This window comes from Octopus sinensis, linkage group LG19, assembly GCF_006345805.1.
Source record: "Octopus sinensis linkage group LG19, ASM634580v1, whole genome shotgun sequence".
In the NCBI taxonomy this organism is placed as follows: Eukaryota; Metazoa; Mollusca; class Cephalopoda; order Octopoda; family Octopodidae; genus Octopus; species Octopus sinensis.
Genome location: NC_043015.1, coordinates 42,385,190 through 42,406,670, shown reverse-complemented (window position 1 = coordinate 42,406,670; position 21,481 = coordinate 42,385,190). Strand labels below are relative to the sequence as shown.

General features: G+C 37.4%; 2 protein-coding genes across 3 annotated transcripts in view; both read left to right on the top strand.

The window, feature by feature from the left end:
- The window catches only part of LOC115222217 (macoilin-like), a 114,587-nt gene extending 96,214 nt beyond the window's left edge, over positions 1-18,373 (top strand). The window contains exons 7-13 of one of the 2 annotated variants that reach the window (XR_005002974.1): positions 2,613-2,970; positions 5,120-5,278; positions 7,241-7,417; positions 8,682-8,802; positions 9,994-10,168; positions 11,371-11,833; positions 18,361-18,373. Coding sequence is in view for 1 of the 2 variants with exons in the window: in XM_029792375.2 (XP_029648235.1) it covers positions 2,613-2,970; positions 5,120-5,278; positions 7,241-7,417; positions 8,682-8,802; positions 9,994-10,168; positions 11,371-11,585 (1,205 nt within the window). In the remaining variant the exon portion in view is untranslated. Of the gene's footprint in view, positions 1-2,612; positions 2,971-5,119; positions 5,279-7,240; positions 7,418-8,681; positions 8,803-9,993; positions 10,169-11,370; positions 12,272-18,360 lie in introns of those variants that run through there. The other variant, XM_029792375.2, reaches the window with a different exon arrangement.
- On the top strand, positions 12,723-15,762 carry LOC118767079 (oleosin-B4-like). The gene is made up of 3 exons (XM_036511105.1): positions 12,723-15,001; positions 15,054-15,215; positions 15,358-15,762. The coding sequence occupies exons 1-3, from the start codon at positions 14,845-14,847 to the stop codon at positions 15,513-15,515; spliced, it is 477 nt and encodes a 158-aa protein (XP_036366998.1). The 5' UTR covers positions 12,723-14,844; the 3' UTR covers positions 15,516-15,762.
- Positions 18,374-21,481: the final 3,108 nt, after the last annotated feature.

Below are 21,481 nucleotides of genomic sequence, written 5' to 3'. Positions count from 1 at the left end.
TATATATATATATATGTATATGTATATTCACATACAAAATATACAGAGTGGAAATGGTTTGTTACTTTAGGATGAAGACTTTTCAGTAACAATAACCAGCTGATAGTTTTAAATAAAGAGTTTGGGTCCTATTAATTCTGATTACAATAGCTAATTAGGAAAGAATGCTGTTCTAAGAGATGAGAGTGCTAAAATATATCCTTGACATCGAATGCAGCTTAATGTTGGTGAACTGTCAGTTCTCCACTTACCCTGTGTACATAATGTCATTGAGATGTGAGTCTACATAACGATGATAATATAAGCATTCTTAATCAGACATTATACTAATTTCGTGGAAGTCACCATCCATTTGAAATACTTTAGTTACCATATTTGATGGTATATAGAATGCACTTATTTTTGTTTAAAAATGTCTTGGGGGAAAAAAAGCTCTTCTGGTCCCATGTGCAAAGCTGGGCCTCTGCTACATGTGTTAATGACCAGAAAACTTTTTATTCCAAATATGCACTGCTGAAGTCTGGGTTCTTCTAATATGGCCGTTTGTCTTTTATGTCATCAAATACAGAAGTCTCAGTATTGATATTCAATACAAGGAGCATCAAAGAAGGCTCACTGACAATAGTTTTTTAGTGAGCCTTCTATAAGGTGGCGAGCTGGCAGAATTGTTAGTACGCTGGACGAAATGCTTAGCAGTATTTCGTCTGCCGTTACATTCTGAGTTCAAATTCCGATGAGGTCGACTTTGCCTTTCATCCTTTCGGGGTCGATTAAATAAGTACCAGTGACGCACTGGGGTCGATATAATCGATATAATCCGTTTGTCTGTCCTTGTTTGTCCTCTGTGTTTAGCCCCTTGTGGGTAGTAAAGAAATAGGTATTTCTTCTGCCGCTACATTCTGAGTTCAAATTCTGCCGAGGTCGACTTTGCCTTTCATCCTTTCGGGGTCGATTAAATAAGTACCAGTGACGCACTGGGGTCGATATAATCCGTTTGTCTGTCCTTGTTTGTCCTCTGTGTTTAGCCCCTTGTGGGTAGTAAAGAAATAGGTATTTCTTCTGCCGCTACATTCTGAGTTCAAATTCTGCCGAGGTCGACTTTGCCTTTCATCCTTTCTGGGTCGATTAAATAAGTACCAGTGATACGCTGGGGTCGATATAATAGACATAATCCGTTCGTCTGTCCTTGTTTGTCCTCTCTGTGTTTTAGCTCTTTGTGGGTAGTAAAAGAAATAGTTTTGCTGTAAAAAAAAAATTATTTTGAGAGGTATGGGAGATAACTTCGGATACTATTCAATCTACTGTAAACTATGGACTTTACCATTTTTGCTGAATAATGATGGGAGAATCACTAAGTAAATGTACGGGATTATTTTACTGAAGATGGTCAAAGTAACACCAAGTCATCATGAGTTGCTTCCCTTACTTCTTGAACTCAAATTATTTCTTTCTTCATTATTAATGTCGTTTTAGCGTCCACTTGCACGATTCAAACGGAACGCATTGACCGGATGTCCTTTCTGTCGCCAATTCTCGCTTGTTTCCAAGCCCGGTAATACTTCCTCATGACCAGGGCCGGCCCTAGTATTGCTGGCGCCCCCTAGCATGTGGTGCCTGAGTTGTCAGCTACCTTGAGCCAGCCCGGTTCATGACCAGGCATGTTTTCATGGAAGATTGGAAACAAGTGACACGGCATGTATGACAGTGTGATACAAACTCATTTAAAGCTATCAAATGGTGTCAAGAATACGGGATACAAACACACACACATACACTACATATGTACATTCATATACAATCAGTCTCCCAAATCCATTCACAAAGCGTTTGGTTGGCCTGGGCTATGTCAGAAGACACTTGCCCCAAAATGCTACACAGTTGAACTGAATACATCACATAATTCTTCCTTCCTCTTGAAGTGTAGGACATCGTTCCAAGTGAGAAGAACCGGATCTTTACCTTTTGACCTACAGATTTAAAAAATAATTTTTTGTAACTAAACTTTTTCAAACTTCAGACACTGGTAGAATGTGTCATATAAAACATCTTTTACTCTTAGCGTTTTTGAGAAAAACTTATATTTACTAAGTAATTTCACGTTAAAGTAGTCCTATTTCAGTAATTTCAACCAATCAATGACGTGTATTCAGCTGAATAAAATTACTGCCGTTGTTTGTCAACAAGAACTTCCAGTGGTGTATTTTTTGTTTGTTACTGTTATTTATGACAACCCTAACCCTAAAACCCTAAATCTAAAACCAGTACAAACGTACAAACAATGTCATAAACAACAGTGACAAACGAAAAATACACCACCGATAGTTCTTGTTGACAAACAATGGCAGTAATTTTATTCAGCTGAATACACGTCATTGATTGGTTGAAATTACCAAAATAGGACTACTTTAACGTGAAATTACTTTGTAAATATAAGTTTTCCTCAAAAATGCTAAGAGTAAAACATGTTTTATATGATACATTCTACCAGTGTCCGAAGTTTGAAAATGTTTAGTTACAAAAAAATTATTTTTAAAATCTGTACGTCAAAAGGTAATGAACCTAATAATACTCTGTTGCTAACTCTGTTGTTTTGTCTGTCTCTGTTGTTGCAGCTCTTTCTTCTAAAACAGACGAAGAAGTTATTTCAAACGGAGTTTCCGGAAAGAAATCTCATAAAACAGATAACGAGGACAAAGATAAAGCGAAACATTTAACGAAAAACACAGACGACGACGACGAAGAAGAATATGATTTTATAGAACAGCCTTTATCAAAAAAATCTAATGTAAATGACTATGATGAAAACACAGAAAATGATCACCATACCAAATCGTACAAATCTAACACAGTTTCGAAATCACAAGGTAACAAACTAAACAGTAACAAGGAGAATAATTCAAAGAAAGGTAAAAATTACAATAAAGACATTTCTCCGACATTTAACAACAACAAAGATGAAGTAATAAACAGGTGAGTTTTCGTTTGTTTTTTTTTTTTTGTAGTTTTTTTTCTTTCTTTCTTTTTTTTTTTGTTTCTTGATGTCATGTGATGGTTGTAGATAAACGTCACCTTTGTACATCATCATCATCATCGTCATCCTCGTTTAACGTCCGCTTTCCATGCTAGCATGGGTTGGACGATTTTGACTGAGGGCTGGCGAACGAGATGGCTGCACTAAGTTACAATCTTGATCTGGCAGTGTTTCTACAGCTGGATGCCCTTCCTAACGCCAACCACTCCGAGAGTGTAGTGGGTGCTTTTTACGTGCCACTGGCATGGGGGGGGCCAGTCAGGCGGTACTGGCAACGACCTTGCTCGAATCTTGTTGACTAATAATGTTATTTGTTTCTTGTCTTCCATTGGTAAAAATATTACCTTACTTGGAAAGACATGAGGGTTGACAGCAGGAAGGGCATTTAGCTGAAGAAAAAATCTACCTTGACAAATTCCATTTGTGTCATGCGCACGTGGAAATGTGGATGTTAAACTAATGGTGATGATGATGATGATTGGTTATGGGGTGGGGGCATCTGGCTGTAGAAAACCTGCCCCAACAGATTCCATTTGACCCATGTACACATAGAAATGTGGCTATTACACTGATGATGCAGGTATGCAAGTATATATTTATATATATATATCATCATCATCATCATCATCATCGTTTAGCGTCCGCTTTCCATGCTAGCATGGGTTGGACGGTTCAACTGGGGTCCGTGAAGCCGGAAGGCTTCATCAGGCCCAGTCAGATCTGGCAGTGTTTCTACGGCTGGATGCCCTTCCTAACGCCTTCCTAACGCCATATATATATATATATAAATATATATATATTTATATATATATATCATCATCATCATCATCATCATCGTTTAACGTCTGCTTTCCATGCTAGCATGGGTTGGACGGAAAATATATTGCGCCCACACATACACACACACATGTGGTAGGCTTCTTTTAGTTTCCTTCAGCTGAATCCATTCACATGGCTTTGCCCAGCCAGTGCTTGAACCTGAAACCAGATTGCTGGAAAACAAACTACACAACCACGCAGCCGTGTCATTGTATTGCCCAGTGTGTAGTGCCTTCCTTTATTTTTCTTTGAAGACAGTTTGATAGAGATTTGGCTGCTATGTTTTCCATATCGTGTGACCATGTCATGGCTTACTCAGTGTATTATGTTACTGGGGGGCCCCTTATATATTGATAGGTAAATGTAGACTTGGAAATAAGGGGATGTTTAATGGTGCACTCTGTTTGGCTGTGTGGTTAAGAAGCTCACTTTGCAGCCATGGGGTTTCATGTTCAATCCCATTGCATGGCACTTTAGGCAATTGTCTTCTATTATAAGTCTTGGGCTGACTAATGATTTGTGATTGAAGTTGATAGATGAAAACTGTGGAAGCTTGTCATGTTTGTTTGTGTGTGTGTTTGTCCCCTCACTGCTTGACAGCCAGTGTTGGTTTGTTTACATTCCTGTAAGTTGGTGGTTCAGCAAAACAGACAAATAAAATAAGTACCAGACTTACAAACAAAATACTAGGGTCCAATTTTGTTCAACTAAAAACCCTTCGAGACAGTGCTCCAGCATGGGCACAGTTCAAAGACGGAAATGAGTAAAGGATGAAAAAAAAAGGTATAGCTAAAATATCTGAAATGATGATTTACATATTTCTTCTTAATATATTCTCGCTGATTAAGGTGGCAAGCTGGCAGAATCATTAGCATGCTGGGCAGAATGTTTAGTGGCATTTTGTCTGTCTCCATGTTCTGAGTTCAAATTCCACCGAGGTCAACTTGTGCCGTTCATCCTTTCAGGGTCGATGGGCGTGCAATTGACTTAACACCTCCCCCAAAATTGCTGGCCCTGTGCCAAAATTTGAAATCAACATTTTCTGACTGATTCAAATACAAATATGCTAGTCGCTGTTGTTTATGTCACAGGAGACAAAAAAACTCCTCCCTTTTTGCAACAACAATGTATTCATAACATATTTGGCTCAAAATATCTTGCTATTTCATCTAGTTTCAGCTCACGAGCTGTGGCCATGCTGGGGCACCGCTACTTTGCTCTGCTATTGAATATTTGGCTTCATGTTTGTCTTTTTTTCTTTAATTTCAGATTAGAGAATGATGTAAAACGCTTGAAAGCAGATCTTCAGTCTAGTCGTAATTCCGAACAAGAGTTACGGTCACAAATTACAAATATGTCCCTGTCAGACAAATCCATGCGGTCAGAATTATATCAACTACAGCAAGACAATGAAAATTTACAGAACAAGTGAGTAGGGCCCAGCACCAGGCTAAATGTTTAGGGTTGGTTCACTGGGGTTGTTGTTTCATCACCATCATCATCATAATCATTCATCATCACCACCATCATCATCATCATAATAATCATCATTGCCACCATCATCACCACCCCACCATCATCATAATAATCATCATTGCCACCATCCACCATCATCATATCATAATCATCATTGCCACATCATCACCACCACCACCATCATCATCTCATGCCACATCATCACCACCACCACCATCATCATCATAATATCATTGCCACATCATCATATCATATCATAATAATCATCATTGCCACCATCATCACCACCACCACCATCATCATCATCATAATAATCATCATTGCCACCATCATCACCACCACCACCATCATCATCATCATCATCATTGCCACCATCATCACCACCACCACCATCATCATCATCATCATAATCATCATTGCCACCATCATCACCACCACCACCATCATCATCATCATAATAATCATCATTGCCACCATCATCACCACCACCACCATCATCATCATCATAATCATCATTGCCACCATCATTATCATCATAATCATCATTGCCACCATCATCATCATAATACTCATCATAGTCACCATAATCACCACCACCATCATCATCCCTATCATCATCATCATCCCCATCAACAACACCATTATCATTATCATCACCATCATCACCACTATCGTTCATGATTACCATCCAGCATCATCATCACTATCAGCATCATTGTTACCATCTTCATCACAACCATCATCATCATCATCACATCACTACCACCACCATCATTATCAGCATCAACAGCAATGTTGTTTTTTTTTATATATTGTCTGTTTTGCCATGCTGGCATGGGTTAGCAAGGCCTGTCCAGAGAGATTTTCTGTGACTGAATATGCTTGCTTGGTGCCGGATCCTTACTTTATTTTCCAGGTAAGGTAATTTGCAAAGCATTGGCCATCTCATGTTGGAACTGATGAAGCCACAGAGACAGTTACCAACATCGATGCTCTTTGATTAAATAGTGTTGAGAAAGGCACAGAAACCAGCCAGGGGACACACACACACCTCTGTATGCATACACACTCACATAGCCTTGTATACATACATGCATACTCTTGTATACATGCACACAGACACACTCCTGTATATGTGCATCTGTACACACACGCACACACATTCACAGGGGTGCCCCTGTTTACACAAACACACACCCCTATATGCATACACATACATTGTCATATATGTACGCACACACATTCACAGGGGCGCCCCTGTTTACATACACACACACACCCCTATATGCATACACATACATTGTCATATACATACACACACACACACATAGATGCATCCCTGTATCCATACACACATACATGCATACTCTTGTATACATGCACACAGACACACTCCTGTATTTGTGCATGTACATACCCACACACACATACACAGGGACGCTCCTGTTTACATACACACACACAGACACATCCCTCTATCCATACATACATACATGCACTCACAGACATGCACACAGCTTCTGCACAGTTTCCATCTACCAATTCCACTCACAAAGCATTGGTTTCATCACATCTTAACTTTATTGGAGGACATAAGGTCCACCACCAGATGGATAACCATTCCAACCATGACCCTCTCTGTGAGGACATGCCTAACTCGTAAATGCTGGGCACAAATATTTCAGATTGAAAGTTAATGAGAGGAGCCACGAATATAGTAGTAGTTGTTGTTGTTACTGTTGCTGTTGCTTGATTAAAAACCTATGACTAAAAGCATTCTGGTCATGACCATCATGTCTTTTAAGAGGTATCTTGGATTCCATTATTTCGTCCATCATTTTTTCAGTTAGAAAAATTGTCGATGAGATGTCCATGTATGAATAACTTTTGGTTTTATTTCTGTTAATTCTTCAGACTACACAATCTGGTGACCTGCAGACAACAAGACAAACAGAATCTCTCTATCTTGGAGCGTAAACTACAAGAAGAGCGCAAAGGAAAATGTGTAATAGAGCAGCAGCTGGCTTCTGAACGGAAGGCTAAAAAAGCCGAAGAGTCTGCGACCAGAGCTGTTTTATTGGCTGCTGCAAGGTGCTGTTATTAACCCGGCTTTCTTCCTTTCTTTTAAACATCTTTATGTCTTTAGTCCTTTTGGTACCAACCCTTCTGCGACTGCCCCCTGCTTCATCATCATCATCATCATCGTTTAACATCCGCTTTCCATGCTAGCACGGGTTGGACGGTTGTGACTGGGGTCTGGGAAGCCCAAAGGCTGCACCAGGCTCCAGTCTGATCTGGCGGTGTTTCTACAGCTGGATGCCCTTCCTAATGCCAACCACTCCGTGAGTGTAGTGGGTGCTTTTTATGTGCCACCGACACAGGTGCCAGACGAGGCTGGCAAACGGCCACGCTCGGATGGTGCTTTTTACGTGCCACTGGCACGGAGGCCAGGCGAGGCTGGCACGGCCACAATCGGATGGTGTTTGTTACGTGCCACCAGCACAGAGGCCAGTCGATGCGGTGCTGGCTACGGCCACGTTCGGATGGTTCTCTTACGTGCCACTGGCACTGGTACCACAACTACAAATTCCATTGATGTTGATCGATTTCGATTTTGATTAACACAAACACTGTGTGTGGGTCAGTGTGTGTGTGTGTGTTTGCATGTGTATGTATATATGTGTGTGTATGCATGTGTATATATGTATGTATGTGTGTGCATCTGTATGTACGTATCCTACATGTTTATGTGCTTGCATGTCCATGTTTGTGTATTTTCTATGTATGTGTGTGTGTGTGAGCATGTGTTTGTATATGTATGCACCTCTGTCTCCTTGTGTGTGTGTGTGTGTTATGCAACTATGTACCATGTTTGTATGTAAGGATGTGCATCTTTATATGTGTGAATCCGTAAAATTTCCCAGCAAAATTTCATGCTACGTTTCAAACACCAGCTTAATAATGACAATGTTATTTTACTAAATTCTTCGTCATTTTCAAAGTAATTAAAACAAAGGAAATGTATTTCTCTACAAATATAATAATGAATGTTTAATCCTTTTGGTGCCAATTTGCCTTAGACTGTCTCTGATTCCAAGTTCTAAAGTGATCTCACCATAAAGTGATCTACATTAACCCTTTTGATTCCAACCTACCCGAGACCACCCCAGATTCTGTGACCTAAACTTACTGCTTTAAAGTGGTCTAAATTATTATCTTCCATCAAAATTTTTTATGCTCAAAATTACTGACCCTGTGCCAAAAAATCAGGAAGAATTATTATTTGTATTAGTTTTTTATGAACTGACTATGTCTCGTGCCGTGTATTTATATTATTTAATATTTCTATTCCCAGGGATGAATGTTCAGAAAACTGCAAAGCTCGACGAAGAGATACCGAAAATGATCTGAAACAGTTGCGGAGAGAATTAAAGATCAGAGAAGAACAGTTTAGACAGGTAGAAAGAGAAGTACAGGTAACTAATGTCTTCCTAAATCTCTTGTTTGTTGCTGTTTGGGTCCCAGGTTAAACGTGGTGGAAGAAGCCAGACGTATGGATCAAAGACATTCTTGCTAAGAAAAGAAAAAATCTCGTCTTTTCAGAGATTTTTCTACAACCAGATGCTCTTTCTGTTGCCAACCTTCAGCCGTTTCCAAGCTAGACATGTCTTTTGGGGAAGACTGGAAACAGACATCATCATTTGTATGGCAGTGATGCTCCATTACAACCATTACATGATGTCGGGCCAAGGACACACACACACACACACACACAGAAGTCTGGTGCAATCATCTGCCTGGCCAGCTCTTGTCAAATCATCTAACCCATGCCAGCATGCAAAGTGGATGTCAAACGATGATGATGAGGATGATACGCACACACATATACAATGAGCTTCTTCCAGTATCCATCTACCAAATTTGCACTCAAGGTTGACCAAGGACTGTTGTATAAGACATTTACTCAAGGTGCCATGCTGTGGGACTGAACTCAAAACCACATGGATGGGAAGCAAATTTCTTACCACATAGCCATGACTTTACCTATGAATATATAAAAGAATATCATCATCATCATCGTTTAACATCCGCTTTCCATGCTGGCATGGGTTGGACGATTTGACTGAGGGCTGGCAAACCAAGAGACCACACCCGGCTCCAATCTGATCTGGCAAGGTTTCTATAGCTGGATGCCCTTCCTAACGCCTACCACTCCAAGGGTGTAGTGGATGCTTTTTTACATGTCACCAGCACGGGAGCCAGTCAGGCTGAACTGGCAACGACCTATGCATGGATAGTGCTTATTGTGTGCCACCAGCACAAGAGCCAGTCAGGTGGCACAATGGTGCTTATTGCGTGCTACCAGCACGAGAGCCAGTTAGGCGGCACTGGCATTGGCCACAACTGCAATTTCCATTTTTATTGTGTTTTGATTTTTGATTTTAGTTGACTAAATAGATCTCCCCAAGCATGACATGTCACCCAACGATTCAAAGGTACTTTTTAAAAGGGCTGGTTATGCAACACTGTTATAGGCTAGGGCTGTGATCTCTCTTTACTTGCCGGGTCCTCTCAATCACAGCATATCTCCAGAGGCCTCAGATATTAAAAAATGAAATTAATTCCACAGTTACAAGACAAAAGTGATTTTCTTTTTACAATTTCAGAATCTTCGTCAATACAAAGAAAGCCAGAGTGAGTCAGAAATTTTAATGTCAGCACTTGCGGCAATGCAAGACAAAAATACACACCTGGAAAACAGCCTGAGCGCAGAAACCCGATTAAAATTGGATTTATTTTCTGCACTTGGGGAAGCTAAACGGGAAATTGAAATTCTGAAAAGTAAGTACATTGTAACCTGTCCCTTTTTTCTTTATTTATTTATTACTAGCAGTATCGCCTGGCATTGCTTGGGTTTGTAACGGAAATAAATATATAAGCATTTTTAGAGAGTTACTTCCCTTATATAACCCGAGCAAAAATCATTAAAAATGCGGAAAAATGATGGTAAATTTTTTTTTAAATCGTAGACTCATCGTAGACACATGCTAATACCCAGAAGAGCTTGATATGAATGACGACTATAAGATACCCGCTTTTGGTTAAACTGCACCGCAAAATGTGGGAGTAGTTAGGAATCTAAGCCGGAGGAGACAGTCTCACACACACAACTTCAATTTTATATATATAGATTTATTTAACCCTTTAGCATTCAAATTATTCTCTCAAATGTTCTGCTTTTTCATTCATATTGTTTTTAATTAGTATTGTGTGTAGCCCCTTGTGGGCAGTAAAGAAATAAGATAATGAAAGGTTAGAGTATGGCAAAGAGAATGAGAGAGAGAGAGAGCCAGAAACAGGTGTTTTTGCTATAGAGGAGGTACGTGCTTACCTGGCCAGAGAGAGAGAGAGAGAGAGAGAGTAACAAGAAAAGTGAAAAGGAATTTTGAGAGAAGATGGGGGTTATTGAAGGAGGTGATCTTGTGTCAGATGATGAAAGGTTAAGGCCATGAGCTGGCAGAAACGTTAGCACGCCGGGCGAAATGCATAGCCGTATTTTGTCTGTCGCTACGTTCTGAGTTCAAATTCCACCGAGGTCGACTTTGCCTTTCATCCTTTTGGGGTTGATGAATTAAGTACCAGTTACACACTGGGGTCGATATAATCGACTTAATCCGTTTGTCTGTCCTTGTTTGTCCCCTCTGTGTTTAGCCCCTTGTGGGTAGTAAAGAAATAAGATGATGAAAGGTTAGAGTGTGGCCAAGAGAGAATGAGAGAGAGAAAGAGAGAGCTAGAAACAGGTTTTTTTGCTATAGAGGAGGTACATGGTTACCTGGCCAGAGAGAGAGGTAACAAGAAAAGTGAAAAATTCAATCATAGTAATTTTAATTTTTCTTTTTTTAATTTTTTTAATTTAAAAAAATTTTTTTTTGCCTGGCCAGAGAGAGAGAGAGAGAGAGAGGTAACAAGAAAAGTGAAAAAATTCAATCATATTAATTTTGATTTTAATTTTTCCTTTTTTTTTTTTTTTTATTCTTCTCCAGATATTGTACAGAAAAAAGAATTGGAAATTACAGACATAAAATCCAAAATGGCAGAAGCGATGGCACTGCTACCATCAACCAACACATTCAACGGTCTTCATACATCTACAGAATCGTCTCCACTCTTCACCAGCAAATACGCCAAGGAAGATGTGATTGTGAAATCAAACCTGAATCCTCACGCCAAAGACTATGCACCGAAAACAACCATTTGAAATCTTCAACACTCCTTTGCTTCGGCGGCCTCTCTGCCGCCACAACAACAACAACAACAACAACACACACACGTACACTCACACATGCATACTTTTTTTTTTTTTTTTTTATGTTGCGTAGCTCTTTTGGAATTGAAGCTTGTCTATGAAGCTGCAATTGTTCGCCTGCCTGTCTTCATGTTGGTTTACCATCGGTGTGCTTCTCAAAACCTGTGAGAGGATCCACCCACACCACCCCCCGTTTTGTTGTCGAATTTTTTTTTTGTTGTTTTCCTTTTGTTTTTGTTTTTTGGGTTTTTTTCTGTTAATTCCTTAGCAGAGTTCTTGTGGGTTATTTTCTTTCTTTTTTTTTTGTTTTTTCTTTTTTGTCTTTTGGTGTACCTTTAGGTCTTTGATGCTCCTTAGATTTGATCCAAATCGGTGCTATCTATGTTTGCTTCTTCCTGCCCACCCACCCCAACCCCCAACCTCCAATCCGCACTACTGTTGTTAGAACTTTCCATCTTCCCCCTTTAACACACACACACACACTTCTCTATCTATCTACTTTAGTGCAATCCACCATCTCTGTATCTGTCTACTCTAAAGCTATCCACTATCTCTCACTATCTACCATCTGTCCATCTAGCTATCTATCTACTTTAAAGCCATCCATCATCTGTCTATTTATCTATCTATCTACTTTAGCACAATTTACTATCTGTCTGTCTATTGCTGTCTACCATCTGCTTATCTATCTATCTATTCTAAAGCTATCTACCATCTGTCTCTCTATCTATCCACTGATCTATCTATCTATCTGTCTACCTACTCTAAAGCTATCTAACATCTATCTACCTATCTATCATCCACCGATCTCTAGCTATTTACTCTAAAGCTATCTACCATCTGTCTCTCTATCTAACTATCTATCTATCTATCTACCTATCTATCTATCTGTCTATCTACCTACCTACCTACCTACCTGTCTATCTGTCTATCTATCTGTCTACCTACTCTAAAGCTATCTACCTATCTATCCAACGATCTCTATCTATCTATTTACTCTAAAGCTATCTACCATCTCTCTCTCTCTCTTTCTCGCTGTCTCTTATCTATCTCTCTTTGTCAATTTATCTATCTGTTTATATTTCTCTTTATCTATCTGTACCTCACTCTCTTTCTCTCTCATATAATTTCTCTCTGCTTAAATTACATAGTCTGTCTGTCTGTCTGTCTGTCTCTCTCTCTCTCTCTCTCTCCTCCTACTCCCAGCCACCACTTAAATCTTTCATCTCTACGCAATTCTTACGTATTCGATATCAGTTTAATTCCTTCCTTTACTCATCTTTATTACTTTACAGTTTCTTCCATATTTCTCAATGAGACACCTGCTAATTTCCTTCATCCATCCCTCCACCCCCATTTGAAATTTAAAATCTTTTGATCTACTCCATTCTTCCTTCTCAACACACACTATTTTTTTCTATTTTTTTTTTCATAAATAATTCATAATAATTCTATGTCTTCTCTTATCGTATTTTTCCTTCATTCTCTTCCAAATATACACATGAGATTCTCTGTCCACATAAATACCTGTACAAAAGACGGTATGCTAAACAACCTTTTAAATCTAGCTGTAGAAAACTAATTATGAAGACAAGATAGGTAAAGACAAGTAAATTGATTTAATTTGCATATAAATATTACGTAAGTTAATTTCAAAGCAACATATCTCCCTGGTCACGTCCCAAGAGTAGAAACTAGTTTTGAGACAATTTAAGGAAGTCTAGACAGATTTATTTAATTTGCATAAATTATTAACTTTGAAGTGATAAGGCTCATCCCATCCCACCCCCATTCAACTTTAGGTTCTTCCGTAAATTTTTTATTTTTATTATTGTTATTATTTTACTAGTTTAAGTTGGCAAGCTGGCAGAATCGTTAACACACCGGGCGAAATGCTTAGTAGATTTTTTTTTTTTTTTTTTGACCCTTGCTCTTTACGTTTCTGAGTTCAAATCCTGCCAACTTCATCTTTGTCTTTTCGTCCTTTCAGGGTGGGTGAGGTGGAGTGTAGGTGGCGGTCAGTAAAACCGAACCCCAGTCGGGTACTGGGGGGGGGTCGATATTATCGACCTGCTCCTTTCCGCCCTCAAAATTTGCTGGCCTTGTGCCAAAATTAAAAAGAATCGTTATATTTTACAAGTTTTTGAGAAATAGTGAAATATTTCTTTCCTTCAGTTAACAAGTGGTGCCATTAGACCGATTCCTCCCAAATTCTAATTACAATACAATATATCCTACACGATGCTTCCTAGTAATTATTCCATTATAATTCCAACGTTGAAATAGTTTGTGTAGAACAAGTCTTGGTTGTAAAGAATTCTTCTGCAAACATCATTTTAAAGATTTCAGCTTTCTTTTTCTTCTTTTTTTTTTCCTCTCTATTTTTCCGTCCACACAAGTCACTCTCTTTCACTTTTTAAGTTCCACTTTCTTTCTTTTTTTTTTTTTTTTTTTTTGACCTTTCTTTCCTTTGTTTAGCGTACACTTTCTCCTTTACTGTTTAACGATCAAAGAAATTAAGTATTTCAATATTCTGTCACTTCGATTCGATATTCTTTCGTTAAGGAAAAGAAAAATTTATAAAAAAAAAAAAAAGAAAACAAACTAAACCAAACCCCCCAAAAAAAACAAAAAACTAAGCTGCTGAATTTCTTTTTTAATCTTTTTTTTTTTTTTTGTTCTGTTCTGTTAAGATAAGCACTTCCTGGTTTACCGATGCACTGAGCGTTTCAAATTTAATTTCTGCGGGCCTCTTGTTTGTATCTGTTTGTCCGTGCAAGTTTGCATCTCATCTTCACATTTAAAAAAAAAAAAGGAAACCCCCCCACCACCAAAAAAAAAACGAACAAATACTTACCAATTTTTTTTTAAATCCCTTTTTTTTTGTGTTTTTTTAAAAATTTCTTTAAAGACCAATAAACTGTGGCATCTAGCTTAACTTTGTAGATTTTAATTTCTTCAACAAGTCAGCTGTTATTTTTAGGTTTCCAGTATTTAAACTGCTTATTTATTGAAATTATGCAGCATTTTAATTCTATTGGGAACCGTGTGATGAAACAGTGTCTTGTAGTAAAGTTTCCGACCATCCTATTTATTGCACTCAGCTGCTGCTGCTACTACTACTACTACCATCACCACCACCACCACTACTACTACTACTACCTAGTTACACTGAAAATCCTTACTTAACCAAAAGGGCTGTCATTTGTAGATGACCCTTCTGTCAGTCATCTTACTACCAGTGGTACCCTTTATATCTGGTGGTACCCATATATCTGGTGGTACCCTTACATCTCATGGTACCCATATATCTGGTGGGACCCTTGTATCTGGTGGTACCCATATATCTGGTGATACCGTTACATCTCATGGTACTCATATCTTGTGGTACCCATATATTTGGTGGTGTCCTTGTATCTTGTGGTACCCATATATTTGGTGGTGTCCTTGTATCTTGTGGTACCCATATATCTGGTGGTACCCTTGTATCTCATGGTACCCATAAATCTTGTGGTACCCATATATTTGGTGGTTTCCTTATATCTTGTGGTACCCTTGTATCTCATGGTACCCATATATCTGGTGATACCCTTGTATCTCATGGTACCCATATATCTGGTGATACCCTTGTATCGTGGTACTCTTATATCTTGTGGTATCCATATATCTGGTGGTTTCCTTATATCTGGTGGTACCCTTGTATCTCATGGTATTCATATATCTGGTGGTACCTTTGTATCTCATGGTACCCATATATCTGGTAGTACCCTTATGACTCATGGTAACCATATATTTGGTGGTGCCCTTATATCTCGTGGTACCCTCCAGTTCTGTGGCACCCTTCTTTCTGGTGGTACCTTCTGTTACATTACATCTATCTAACTACTGAAGGAATTTTTATTTAGACTCATGTCATTTACAAATATTGAATTCCACCACCCACCCCACCCCCTCGAAAATTTTAATTTCATAGACTTCTAACCATAAAATAATTTCCCCAGAGTTTCGACACGTGTTTAGCTAGGGCTGACATTTTAGTTAGTTTTACTGGGTTTTACAAAGGAATTTCGTTTTTATCATCTGTGTGTAGATGCTTAATTTTTTTTTTTTTTTTTTGTTACAAAATTTTTTCTTCTAAATTTTACATAGATGAACTCTTTTTTTTTTTTTTTTTTTTTTTCTTATAGCTTACTTTGAAGTTCAGGGACTGAAATATTTATTTATTCTCTGTTAATTCTAATTTACGAAGGAAAAAGTTATTTTCCATTGGCTGATTAAAAAAATTTGATTTACCTTATTAGGCTTCTTAAATAGTTATTATTATTATTATTATTAATATGGTGGCAAGTTGACAGAATCATTAGCACAGCGGGCAAAATGCTTGGCTGCAGTTCGTCTGTCCTTATGTTCTGAGTTCAAATTCCGCCGAGGTCAACTTTGCCTTTCATCCTTTCAGGGTCGATTAAATAAGTACCAGTTGTGTACCGGGATCGATGTAATCGACTTGGTCCCCTACCCCAAAAATTTCAGGCCTTGTGCCTATAGCAGAAAAGATTATTATTATCATTATTATTATTATTATTGTTGTTGTTGTTAAGGTGGTGAGCTGGTAGAATTGTTAGCACGTCGGACGAAGTGCTTAGTGGCATTTCGTCTGTCTTTACATTCTGAGTTCAAATGCCGCCGAGGTCAGTTTTTATCCTTCATCTTTTTACAGTCAATAAATTAAGAACCAGTTAAGCACAGGGGGTCAGTGTAATCTGCTAGGTCCCCACCCTTGAAACTTCAGGCCACATGTCTATAATAAAAAAAGATTATTATTATTATTATTATTGAAGGTGGCAGAATTGTTAGCATGTCAAACAAAATGTTTCGCAGCAATTCTTGTGGTTTTATTACATTCTGAGTTCAAATACCACCTAGGTCAATTTTGACTTTCATTCTTTCAGGGGTCAATAAATTAAGTATCAGTGGAACACTGGGGTCGATGTAATCGACTATCACCCTTCTCCAAATTTTGGGCCTTGTGCTTTTAGTAGAAAGGATTATTATTATTATTATTATTATTATTATTATTATTATTATTATTAAGGTGGTAGCACGGTGGGCAAAATGCTTAGCGACATTTCGTCTGTCTTTACGTTCTGAGTTCAAATTCCTCCAAGGTTGACTTGGCCTTTTATCCTTTTAGTGGGGGTCGGTAAAATAAGTACCAATTGGGCATTGGGGTCAATGTAACTGACTTAACCCCTCCCCCAAAATTGCTGGCCTCATGTCAAAATTTGAAATCATATTATTATTATTATGATTATTATTCTGCCACGGTCGACTTTACCATTCATCCTTTCAAGGGGTCGATAAATTAAGTACCAATGAAACACTGGGGTCGATGCAGTCGACTTGTCCCCTCTCCCCCCAAAATTTCAGGCTTTGTACCTTTAATAGAAAGGATTATTATTATTATCATTATTATTATTTCCCCCTTTCTTCTTTTCATAATTCCGTCTTGAATGTTAGGAACTTCCGTCTTAAATGTTAGGAACAATGTAAATGTACGAGTGAATGAAAATATTGGTTTTTTATATATATAGTTAAATATAAATGATGATCTCAAACAAATCAGGTTAGAACTTAAAAAAAAAAGAAGAAAAACACAATAAATGATGACAATAACAGTCACAAAACAATGTGATATCTTTAAGTTGTAGGATGTATGTGTGTGTGTGTCTGTGTGTTTGTGCGTGTCTGTGTGTTTGTGCGTGCATTATATTTGTGCAAAAATAGAAGAAACGAAAAAATATGAAACTTAAAAAAACTGAAATGTTTTTTTTTTTTTTTTTTTTTTTTTTAATTTTTAAATCAGTCCTTGGTTTAGTGTTTCGTTGTCATCTGTTGCTTAGCAATTTTGTAGCGAGAAAAAAACTGCACAGATTTAAGGTATCGCACTCTGGTTAAACCACTGGAACGGGCAAGGCTAGCAACTTCAATTTCAGCTACTATGTAAAAAAAAAAAAAAAAAAAAAAACAACAAAAAAAAATACAAAAATACTACAGTTACAATAAAGAAAAACGAAAAAGGAAAGAATAAATTGAAAAGCATAAAAATAAAACAACCCTGGTCTTCAAATATGTTTGTAGCAAATAATGTTGCTTCATCTAGTTCAATGTGTTATGTTTGATTGGACATTACAAAAGAAAAACAAAAAAATATATATATATACATACATATATATATATATATATATGTGGCCATTGCCAATTCTGTGGGATTTAGGACAGATGAGCGTTTGTCTCTCTCTGCTCCCTCCCTCTCCCTCCCAGCTTTACTGACCCTGACTAATAAAAAGAAAAAGTCACTTGCCTCCTGCCGGATGGTCTCTGCTCTCATGCATGTAGCTCATGTTGCTACAGCATGACTGATGACCACAGTCAATAAAACAAGGCGTTCTCCATGTGCAGTTTTGTGTTGGTGTTCCTTTTTCATCTTTTACTGTTTTGTTCATTTATAATGTGTGTATATATATGTATGTACATACACATGTATTTTATAAAACGATGCAAACTACAAGTTATCAGTAAATATTGATATCAAATTCATTGCTTAATTTGTAAAGATTTTGTGAACAGATGGAGTGGTAAATTTTGTCTCTTTTTGCTGTTGTTAGAACGCACAGAAATGCGTCATTCAACTTGCAACCATGATCTACTTTTGGATACAAGATCTGAGGTTTTCTTAAAATGTAGACACTTCAAAAAATAACTGTTACATGATTGCAACTGTGTTTCTCAATGTGTCTACATTTCCTGAAAATTTCAGATCTCACATTCAGAAAGAGATCATGATTGTGATTTTTAAGGATGAGACATTCAGTAAATATTGATATCAAATTCATTGCTTAAGTAGTAAAGATTTTGTGAACAGATGGAGTGGTAAATTTTGTCTCTTTTTGCTGTTGTTAGACTGCACAGAAATGCCTCATTCAACTTGCAACCATGATCTACTTTTGGATACAAGATCTGAGATTTTCAAAAAATGTAGACACTTTAAAAAATATCTGTTACATGATTGCAACTGTGTTTCTCAATGTGTCTACATTTCCTGAAAATTTCAGATCTCACATTCAGAAAGAGATCATGATTGTTATTTTTAAAGATGAGACATTCAGTAAATATTGATATCAAATTCATTGCTTAAGTAGTAAAGATTTTGTGAATAGATGGAGTGGTAAATTTTGTCTCTTTTTGTTGTTGTTGTTGTTGTTAGACTGCACAGAAATGCCTCATTCAACTTGCAACCCTAATCTACTTTTGGATACAAGATCTGAGATTTTCTTAAAATGTAGACATTTCAAAACATATCTGCTACATGATTGCAACTGTGTTTCTCAGTGTGTCTACATTTCCTGAAAATTTCAGATCTTACATTCAGAAAGAGATCATGATTGTGATTTTTTAGGATGAGACATTCAGTAAATATTGATATCAAATTCATTGCTTATGTAGTAAAGATTTTGTGAACAGATGGAGTGGTAAATTTTGTCTCATTTTGTTGTTGTTGTTAGACTGCACAGAAAAGCCTCATTCAACTCGCAACCATGATCTACTTTTGGATACAAGATCTGAGATTTTCTAAAAATGTAGACATTTCAAAAAATATCTGTTACATGATTGCAACTGTGTTTCTCAATGTGTCTACATTTCATGAAAATTTCACATCTCACATTCAGAAAGAGATCATGATTGTGATTTTTACGGATCAGACATTATTCTGCTGTCCAAAAGAAAATAAACAGGAAGAAAATTCTTCAATTCATCATTTGTAAAATTTTTCTTGAGTAAACAATGGGTTTCACAAATGACTATTGTGGTATGAAATTTGAAGTTACCACCACTGTATAACTTGTAGTTTGTATATAGAATTTACTCTACATTTTTGTATCAAGCTTCATGTATTTATTTCACACATTTAATTATGCGTTATATGCTCATACATATGTAGATGATGTTTGGGAAAGTCATTATGCAGTTACGTTTTCATTAACATATAAGTCACAACAAATAAAGAAGGGGTTATGATTGGATTCTATAAAAGATGTTGGGAGTAAAATCCTTTAGCATCCGTACAGGTATGGGCATAGGATCCTTGTTTTATTCCATTTATAAAAGTGCTGCACAGTGACTTAACAAATATTTTCTCTATATGTATATGTATATTCTTTTATTGTTTTCTTTTATTTGTTTCAGCCATTTGACTGTGGCCATGCTGGAGCACCACCTTTAGTCGAGCAAATCGACCCCAGAACTTATTCTTTGTAAGCCTAGTACTTATTCTATTGGTCTCTTTTGCCGAACCACTAAGTTGCACTGACATAAACACACCAGCATCGGTTGTTAAGCGATGGTAGGAGGTCAAACACACACACACACTATATATATATATATATATATATATACATATACATACATATATACGACGGGCTTCTTTTAGTTTCCGCCTACCAAATCCACTCACAAGGCTTTGGTTGGCCCGAGGCTATAGTAGAACACACTTGCCCAAGGTGCCACGCAGTAGGACTGAACCCAGTACCATGTAGTTGGTAAGCAAGCTACTTACCACACAACCACTCCTATGTGCCTATATATATATATATATATATATATTTACTACCCACAAGGGGCTAAACACAGAGGGGACAGACAAACGGATTAAGTGGATTATATCGACTCCAGTTCATAACTAGTACTTATTTAATCGACCCCGAAAGGATGAAAGGCAAAGTCGACCTCAGCGGAATTTGAACTCAGAACATAACGGCAGACAAAATACCTATTTCTTTACTAAACACAGAAGGGACAAACAAGGGCAGATAAACGGATTAAGTCGATTACATCGACCCCAGTGCGTAACTGGTACTTATTTAATTGACCCCGAAAAGATGAAAGGCAAAGTCAAACACGGAATTTGAACTCAGAACGTAACGGTAGATGAAATACCGCTAAACATTTTGCCCAGCACGCTAATGATTCTGCCAGCTTGCTGCCTTAATTTTCAAAGTTTCTATTGTTGGCAAGTTGCCCACTGATGCTGATATTTGCTGAGAATTCTGAATTATTAAAACAGAAGAATTTTAATGTCATAGGCAGTATTCTTTCATCGTATATCTCTGCTCCGATGCACATCAATACATTTTCAGTGAGATGGTACTAAAATAATAGACTATTCTCAGAAAGCTTAACGAAACAAAAATCATTTATTACAGGAGGAATTGGTGATAGCATTCTGAAATATGGCATAAAAGAGTCTCAGGTGAACATAAGAAAAAGTTGAGCTCCTGGTTATAGAATTACAAATCTAGATAAATGTGCATGGGTCATATTAAAAGTTGTAACTGCATAATACAGGGTGGACCAAAATGATCTGACACATTTGGAGGCTTAATAAAAGCACAAAATGAGAAATAATTAAAAGAAAAATTTTATTTTCTGAATGTACATATAATGCCATTTTATTTCATTAAGTTTTAAAAAATTAAATCAGCTAAATGCTTCCCATCATTGTCGACACACTGTTGGAGACGTTCATGAAAGTTATCGATAACTCTATGGATCATTTCTCCTGGAATGGTGAAATGTGATTTCTTCTTGTGGGGATATTTAAAATCAAAAGTATTCAGTCATCGCCCTCGATCTATTGATGAGTTAAAACGTGCAATTTGTGTAGACATAGCAACCATTCCAGAAGAAATGATCCATACAGTTATCGATAACTTTCATGAACGTCTCCAACAGTGTGTTGACAATGAGGGGAAGCATTTAGCTGAATTAATTTTTTAAAACTTAATCAAATA